Source organism: Solanum stenotomum, chromosome 5 (genome assembly GCF_019186545.1).
Source record: "Solanum stenotomum isolate F172 chromosome 5, ASM1918654v1, whole genome shotgun sequence".
Lineage (NCBI taxonomy): Eukaryota > Viridiplantae > Streptophyta > Magnoliopsida > Solanales > Solanaceae > Solanum > Solanum stenotomum.
The window spans coordinates 26785069-26794419 of NC_064286.1; the positions used below are offsets into that span (position 1 = coordinate 26785069).

The 9351-nt window shown below is 38.7% G+C and overlaps 1 protein-coding gene across 1 annotated transcript; it reads right to left on the reverse strand.

The window, feature by feature from the left end:
- Positions 1 to 1433: 1433 nt before the first annotated feature.
- Positions 1434 to 2375, reverse strand: LOC125863823 (protein PXR1-like). The gene is made up of 3 exons (XM_049543815.1): positions 2360 to 2375; positions 2056 to 2279; positions 1434 to 1589 (listed from the first exon to the last, which is right to left on the reverse strand). The coding sequence occupies exons 1-3, from the start codon at positions 2373 to 2375 to the stop codon at positions 1434 to 1436; spliced, it is 396 nt and encodes a 131-aa protein (XP_049399772.1).
- Between the last annotated feature and the right edge of the window lie 6976 nt (positions 2376 to 9351).

The window sequence follows — 9351 nt, forward strand, 5'->3', positions numbered from 1 at the left end:
TAGCATCATCTTTAGAACCTTTGAACACTACGAGATACTTCTTTGAGAATGTCTTAGTTCAATATTAATCTTGTTGTGGAAATAAGCCTCAACCGACATTGAGACCATGTGAGCTATAACATGATTACCCGGTGTCTCCCATACTGGAAAGGGTTGATCTACTTGCCTAGTGTAGAACTGGTAACTCTTAGCTTAGGTGGATCCACTAGCTAAATAACCTATGGGGGAACATAGTTTATGGGATAATGAGAATGCTACTAGAAACCCGCACTCAATTTCGTGAATGCTTCTATCTCATGAGACAATTTTTGGAAACCCAGACTCAACTACGTGAGAGTTCCCATTTTGGAAGCCCGAACTCAACTACGTGTGAGCCTCCATCTCATATTAAATATCCACTCGGTCTTAAGCATAAATCCCATGGAATACTTATTAAGTCTTGACTTAACTCTTGTCTCATGAAGGGATGTCCTTGAAAATCAATCGAAGTTAGTTCATTAGGATAGCTCTTTAGACCATCCGTGAGAAAACCTTTCACCATCCATGATCACTTTTACTCTTTAATTCAATTAGGTGAGAAAAGCCTTTCCACCTTAGAATCCTTATTATGTGAGGAAACCATTAAAATTAATGTTCATAAGTGTTTATTAGAATGTCTTTTTAATCAACACAACAATAATATCATGATCATTGACACTTTACTCTCAAAGTGTCCTTAAAACAATTGCATAGATTTCATAGAAAGTGCATAATCTCATACTTTATCTCCTTGAGGTTGGAAACCTAATTTCAATCACCACATCTAGAATTCAAGTATTAGACATGGATTTCATTATAATTTATGTGATTGTATCACCTCATGTATTAATTTCAAAAATTCCTTTTTCATCAACAAAGACCCATATCATATCATCAACTTTGAGAAATATGGGAATTACATGGGTTTATGGGGAAACATCATCAAAATCATAAGAAATCAACAATTCATGCTTAATATAGCTCAATTTAATCAATTAAATCTTCTTCTTCTTCTACTTCTTTAGTTTCTTCTGCTGCTCCTGCTCCTGCTTCTTCTCCTGCTCCCCCTCTTCCTTCTTCTCCTGCTTCTGCTCCTGCTCCTACTGCTGCTCCTCCTTCTCCTTCTCATTCTGCTTCTCCATCTCCTTCTCCTTCTTCTTCTTTTTATTCTTCTTCTTCTTCTTCTCCTTCTCCTCCTCCTCCTTATGCTTCTTCTCCTTCTTCTACTCTTCCTGCTCCTGCTGCTCCTCTTCCTCCTCCTCCTCATCATTCTCCTTCTTCTTCTTCTTCTTCTTCTGCTCCTCCTGCTCCTGCTCCTCCTCTACCTCCTCCTTATCCTTCTCCTGCTCCTCCTCTTTCTCCTCCTCCTTCTTCTTCTTCTTCTTCTTCTTCTTCTTCTTCTTCTTCTTCTTCTTCTACTTCTGCTTCTGCTGCTCCTCCTCCTCTTTCTCCTTCTTCTTCTCCTCCTCCTCCTCCTCTTTTTGCTTCTGCTTCTGCTTCTCCTTCTGCTTCTTCGTCTTGTTCTTCTTTTTCTTATTCTTCTTCTTTTTCTGCTTCTGCTTCTTCTGCTCCTGCTCTTGCTCCTTCTTCTTCTTCTCCTTCTCTATCTCCTTCTCCTTCTTCTTCTTCTTCTTCTTCTTCTTCTTCTTCTTCTTCTTCTTTTTCTTCTTCTTCTTCTTCTACTTCTTCTGTTTCTTTTGCTACTCCTGCTTCTTCTACTGCTGCTGCTCCTCCTGCTCCTACTACTGCTCCTCTTCCTTCTCCTGCTCCTGCTCTTCTTCCTTCTCCTCCTCCTTCTGCTTCTGCTTCTGCTCCTCCTCCTCCTCTTTTTGCTTCTGCTTCTGCTTCTGCTTTTTCTTCTCCTTCTCCTTCTGCTTCTTCTTATTCTTCTTCTTTTTCTTATTCTTCTTCTTTTTCTACTTCTGCTTCTTCTGCTCCTGCTCTTGCTCCTCATCCTTCTTCTCCTTCTCTATCTCCTTCTCCTTCTCCTTCTTCTTCTTCTTATTCTTCTTCTTCTTCTTCTTCTTCTTCTTCTGCTTCTTCTGTTTCTTCTGCTGCTCCTGCTTCTTCTACTGCTGCTGCTCCTCCTGCTCCTACTACTGCTCCTCCTCCTTCTCCTGCTTCTGCTCTTCTTCCTTCTCCTTCTCTTTCTGCTTCTTCTTCTGCTTTTGCTTCTGCTCCTGCTCCTGCTACTCCTCCTCCTACTGCTGCTTCTGCTTCTCCTGCTGCTCCTGCTTCTGTTCCTACTCCTGCTCCTGCTCCTGCTCCTCATCCGTTTCCACTTCCGGTCCAGCTCCCGCTCCTCGTCCTCCTCATCCTTTTCTTCTTCTTCTTCTCCTACTTCTGCTCCTGCTCATGCTGCTGCTTCTGCTCCTGCTCCTTATTCTCCTGCTCCTGATCTTGCTTCTGCTCCTCCTACTCCTGCTCCTGCTCCTCCTCCTCCTTCACCTTCGCCTCTGCCTCTGCGTCCGCATTCGTATCCGCTTCCTCCTCCTCCTCCGTCTCCGCCTCCGCCTCCACCTCTGCCTCCGCTTTCGCATCCACATCCGCTTCCGCCTGCTCCTGCTGCTCCTCCTCCTCCTCCTCTTCCTCCCCTTCCTCTGCCTCTACCTCTGCCTCTGCTTCTTCTCCTTCTCCTACTCCTGCTCCTCCATCTACTCATGTTGCTCCTTTTCCTACTCTTCCTGCTCCTGCTCCTGCTCCTCCTCTGCTTCTTCTTCTTCTGCTTCTGCTTCTGCTCCTTCTCCTCCTCCCCCTCTGCTTCTTCTTCTTCTGCTCCTCCTCTGCTTCTTCTTCTTTTGCTTCTGCTCCTGCTCCTACTCCTCTTCCTGCTCCTTCTTCTTCTCCTCCTCTTCCTACTCCTCCTTCTCCTTCTTCTTCTTCTACTCCTTCTTCTCCTCCTCCCTGTTCTTTTTCTTCTTCTTCTTCTTCTCCTTCCTTCTTCTCTTCCTTCTCCTTTTTCTTCTTTTTCTTCTTCTTCTTCTTCTTCTTCTTCTTCTTCTTCTTCTTCTTCTTCTTCTTCTTCTTCTTCTTCTGCTTCTGCTCCTGCTCCTGCTCCTGCTCCTCCTCCTCCTCCTCTTCTCCGTCTCCTTCTCTTTCTGCTTCTTGCTCCTGCTCCTCCTCCTTCTTCCTTCTCTTCCTCCTCCTCCTCCTCCTCCTCCTTCTTTTCTTCTCTTTCTCCTTCTCCTCCTCCTTCTCCCCTTCTTTCTTTTTCTCCTTCTTCTTCTCCTTCTTCTCCTCCACCTCCTCCTCCTCCTCCTCCTTCTTTTTCTTCTCCATCTTCTCCTTCTCCTTTTGCTTCTCCTTCTTCTTCTCCTTCTTTTTCTCCTCCTTGTCTTCCTCCTTCTCCTCCTCCTTTTTTTTCTTCTCCATATTTTCCTTCCCCTTCTCCTTCTTTTTCTCCTTCTTCTTCTCCTTCTTTTTCTCCTCCTTGTCTTCCTCCTCCTCCTTCTTCAAGTTTCTAGAGAGAGAATTTATTTGAGAGGATGAACTTTAGGGATTTTATTTTGGTTTTAGAAATAATGGCTTGAATGGGTTAGTTTTAGAGTTAAAATTACTTATATAGGGGTCCTAGGCTTAGGCAAAACGACATAACTTTAATTAGATTAAAACCGAAAAAGACTAGTTAACCCCTTGCTACAGTGGTCTGCCTCACCCTTCACGTGAGGCACCACAAACCGTCAAGGGTCACACGGCCCGTAGTGGTGCCCGTGATCCCTTGACTAGTGGCCTCACTTGCCACCCCTTAACCCCCTCAATGCTAACTTAAGACCGCGAACCCTCCCACGGCCCGTGGTGGCCTTCACGAGCTGTCTAGTGGCTCGTGGGGAGGGTCCTCTTTTGGGGCAGATTTGGAGAGGCTACTACCTAGCCCACCACGAGTTACACCATGGGCGGTGGTCCTCACCACTGACCGTGGTGGTGGTCGTGGTAGGTGGTGCAGTGCCTAGAAAAATATCAGGCTTCTCTAGCCTTCACCTTTGGCCCTTGCCCTCTTCATTGACCTTAGTCCTCCCACTTAGGCCTAGTTTAGTCTATTAGATTACGGGGAGTTACATTATCTCTCCCTTGGGAACATTCATCCTCAAATTATGATCAAGACACCTTACGAAAGTTACGACTCAAGACTAGCAGCCCATCATGCATGCAACATCATAACAATGCACAAAACAAATGAGGAAACATCAACTCCAAACTCAAACACACTCAATCCATCACAAGGAAGTAGGAACTACATCTAACAACCCATTATGCATGAAATTTCAACATTTCTCATGTTCTTAGGAGGTATTACCTTTCCCAAGCTAAAAGCATGCTCAACAAAATCTCATGGAGCCTTAATGCAATTTACTTTCGAAAAGCATAACTAAAGTATTTTCATCAATTCATCTCATGAAGTAAATAGACAACTTATACTCAATGCACAATAACATGAGGAAATAAATCATATAAACTCATTTTCTTTCAAAACATAAGTTTCTCATGAATATGCATAACATAGGGAAATCATGGAAAAACACAAATAACACACATGACTCCCAAAACAAGGAAACTCAAGCGGAACTCATTACATCAAGCTAGGATAGGAGTAGAAGGAAAAAAAAGTATATCGGGACTTCATATCGGCCTCGGCCTCCCAAGTAGCACCCTCAACTAATTGATTTCTCCACAAAACCTTCACGGAACCTATTTCCTTTTTTCTCAATTTCTTGACTTGCCGGTCTAGAATCTTTACCAGAACTTCCTCATATAAATTGGTACTTTTCACACCACTATCTAAAAATTAGTTAAAATCTCTAAATTAATCAACATTTAGCCACTTTAAATATGTATTAATACGTTGGACAAAAATATATACCTAATATTTGCATTTTTTTACGCCTTATGTTTAAGCACTTTGCAAATAAAATAATCTTTGGTATATGAAAGAACGGAAGCAATTTTGCCAATGATAATATCTAACAATCAATTAGGTTTCATAAAACGAAGAAGTATTACAAAAAATATTTTATTAGCCCAAGAGATTATTAGAGACATTAATAGGAGGAACAAACTGCACAATGTGGAAGTCATGCTAGACATGGTGAAAACATATAATAAAGTGTCATGAATTTTTTTGATAAATGTTTTGCGAAAATTTGGCGTCTCAAAAAGAATCATTCACATTGTGGTGGGGTTAGTAAGCAACAATCTGTGCTCAATTTTAATGAATGGACCGTTGATTGGGGTTTTTTAATCCTCAAGTGGGTTGAATTAAGGGGATCATATGACCTACTCTGTTTATTAATGTTGTTGAAGTTTTAGCAAGGGATTTGAATGGGTTATATAGAGATCTTGATTTTAAATGATTTTGAAATGCCTAAATGGAGTCTTGAAAGCAACCATCTGTCATATGTAGATGATACCATTCTATGTTGTTCAGGTCAGCCTGCCTCAACAATAAGATGATGAAGATTTTGAGAAAATACAAAGAATTTTTTGGGTAAATGATTTGAAGAAACCTTAACCACCTAAGCAAGATCAGGTTCTTGTCTAATTTGTAAAGATAAAACGCAACACATTAAAACAAAAAGAATTATCGTGTAAACCCTCCTTGCTCAAGGGAAGAAACACTACGACCTACACTAGTAGGATTTTTCACCAACTTCAAAGAGAAGCTTTAAATTACAATTATATAATCAAAATGACTAAATCTAGTACCTCACCTCAACAGTTCAGTCAAACTGTTCAACAATTAACTATAACCGTAAACTCTACTCTTCAAGAAGCCAAACCCACTTCTTGTTACAAAACTCACAAACGCTCTTTCACTTTGAGAATACTTAACCCTAAAAAATAATTTTAATATGAAACAATGCAAACTAAGATTTAAAAAGAAAACCTAACTCTAGTTCATCTTTCTTCTCGCGTCTTGATCTTTAGCGCCACACTCACTCTTGCCACAAAGTTTTCTCGATATCTGAATTGTAAAAACTGTATTTTTATTTTCATCAACGATCTTTTAATTAGGGTGAATTATACCCTAATTGAATCCTACAAGGGAAGTAATTCTTTTCCTAGAAAAGGTTTTTTTTTTCCATATAAGGAGTAATTTGCATACTTTTCCTTAATTAAGAGTGTTTGCCTTTAGACACATTATTTCTTATTTTCCACTCTTTTATCTCACACGCTTGTGAACCTGGTTCATTTTTTCATTATCATAATTTTACTCAGAATATTATCAATTCATCATGATTAATCTGGATAAGAATTTGGTATATTTACATGAAAAGGTACCTATTGGCGTGGACAATCAAATAAAGAGGTCAATTAGAGTAAGAAAGATATATTTTTCCTTACCTACTTGGGGTATCTTATCTTTTATGATAGAAAAAATCTCACTTTAAGGATCTACTAAAGAAGGTGGGAAAAATAGTGCAAACATGTAGAATAAGCTACTATTATTTGGTGGAAGGTATGTTTGTATCAAACATCTTTTACATTTTATGTCAGTATACCTATTGTCAGCTATGAATCCCCCTACTTTTGTCATAACTCAACTACATAAGATGTTTGCAAAATTCTTGTGGAAAAAATCTATAGAAGCTAACACTAGACATTGGATAGTTTGGGATACAATATGTTTTCATAGAGAGGAGGGTGACCTGGATTTCAGATCGCTTCATAAGGTATTGATGTGTCGGCATTTGACGACAAATCTGATGCTTTTACTAAGGAAATTTGAAAGAACTTAAGTAATCAATAGTGTTGTTTTGATAAGTTTTACACTATGATAGCCAAGAAAAGTGTGAAGACAGAAAGAAGAGTGATATGGAGCTAAGTGTTAGTAGATCAACCCTGACGGCAGCACTGGCGGGTCACCATCCTTGTGACTGACCGTTAGTTGCCTCGTCAAACATGCAAGAAACCCAGGACACTCAATAAACTTTGATGACAAATTCAATGAGCTCTCATCCTTGTGATGAGCCGTCATCTCTGGCGTCAAATCAATATGAGTCACGCTAAAATCCGCAAAATTTTGTGACGACCACTCTGGCGGACTGTCACTCCTTTGACAAGCCGTCAGGGCCTTCGTCACAGGTACATTGGGATCTGCACATTCTATTTTTAAAATTTGAATTTTTTGTGAACTATATATATATATATATATTCTTTCTTTTCTTTTTTGATTCTTTTTATTCTTTTTTCTTTATTTTTTTAAATTATATATATTTTTTCTGGGAACTATATATACTTTTTTCTATGGGTTTTTATAGGATGTTTGTTATTTTGGAGATTTGCAATTTTTTTTTTATTAAAGAATAGATTACTCTTGATTATGTTTTGAAGAAGACTTTGTGAGTTTATTGAAAGCATTGTCATCTATTTTTTCTTCTCTTGTAATTGTTTACTTTCCTTGAATGAATGTGATTATGGTTGTTATTTCATTAAGCATGAGCAACTAAATTCCACAACCAAGGGTTGTGGAATCTATAATAACTTAACCTAAAATAACAAAATTTTTGGACTAAAATCTACACTACAAACGTATATCTCGTTAACTCTTTCATGTAAATCAATTTCTAATGGTTGCAAACATTAGGACCTCCCTTAGGTTTGACTAGTTTTGGTAAAATAGTGTAAAACTTGAAAAAATAGTTAATGACACAATTCGAGGATTTGAACCCGTCTAATAGTTAATGTTGTGGCAAGATTAGCTACTTGAATTACTATCATTGAATTGAGATAAACACTTTTAGTTTGAGATAATGAAAGTTATATGTAGTTGATGCGGTTAAGAGACTGTTAAATGTAGTTGAGGTTGATAAAATTGGTATAATACCCAGTGCAGAGTCTAGGTCTATAATTTACCCAAATTTTGGTTAAAAAGTCATGATGACTACAATCCTAGTTGATTCTCCCCAGTTATCCTAAATTAAGTGTTATTGTTAATCATTACTTGTTACTAATTAAATTGAAATTGAATCCCAAAACTTCCCCCATTTTCCATTTTTTTGGAAATAAGTGACTTATAGTCAAATAACCGCATATGGCTTAGTTCTTGCCTTATTATCTGTGGTATTTGACCCCAACCTTGTTGAGCTCTATATTTTACAACAACCACTTTATACTTTTTAATTGAAGGGTAAATTTGGGTGTATCAAATTTTGGCACCGCTGCCAAGGAATACGGTTAAAAATTAAGTAAAGTGTGTGATATTTCACTCTTAGTCTTACTTTCTAATTTTAATTTTGTTTCTTGTCTGTGTCCTCTACAGGCGACATAGGTAGTGTATGCCAAACACTAGATGTAAGGGACTATCTTTAATTCCTTATGATCCTAAGCTTGCAAGGTCTATTAGAAGAATGGTTAAAGATCAAGATATTGAGACACAGAGGTAAAGGATGACACTGGATGCTCAGGTCCCAAGCTAGGGGTGTTAATGATAATGAAAATGACCTAAACAGGGTAGATGTTGAGGATGAAGAGGAGGAATAGTTTGATCCTTAACAACAACCATTAGCACCTCAGCAACGACTATTAGCTCAAAGAGGTCGAGGTCAACAACAAGGACATTTGGTTGTTGAAGATGATGATCCAGATTTGGATGGGGCTTGAGCTACTAGAGCTATAGTGCTCCCACCATTGCCATCAGGAGTAAAATTCACCATCATTAGCACTACGATTCAGTTGTTGAACCTGAATAGATTGTTTAGAGGTACAACGGGTGAAGACGTAAATCAACCCTTGATGAATTTCATCCTAACTTGCAATTTAGTTGAGATTCTTGGGGTTAGTCAAACTGCAATGAGATTGAGGTTGTTTCCATTATCTCTAACTAGGGAAGAAACAAACTGGCTGAATGAGTTACCACTTGACTCAATCACAACTTGGGCAGAATTGAGAGAATCTTTCATGGAGAGATTCTTCCTAGAAGAGAAAGAGTTGCATCTAAAAGAAGAAGTAGGATCCCAAAAGCATTTAACAGGAGAAGCATTGCATGGCACATGGTGGAGGTTCAACCAAAAGCTGAAGAAATGCCCAAACCATAGCCTCACAGAAAGATAGTTGAAACATGTATTCTATAGGTTAATGACATGCTTACACTTTCAACGTTTTAGTTAACTGATTTATATTCCAAGCTAACAATGATCAACACGTGAGTATCTAAGATGTCGAACAAAGAGCCTAACAAATATACTTTTAGATTAAGGACATGATTCTTACTATTTTCAAACAAAAACTCAAGATTTAGCCACTGCTAGCAAATAGTTTTTCTTTAGATAAACACAAACTTTCACCCAGACTTCTCAACCACAACACAAAAATACCAAAACACAACAATAGAGAAAT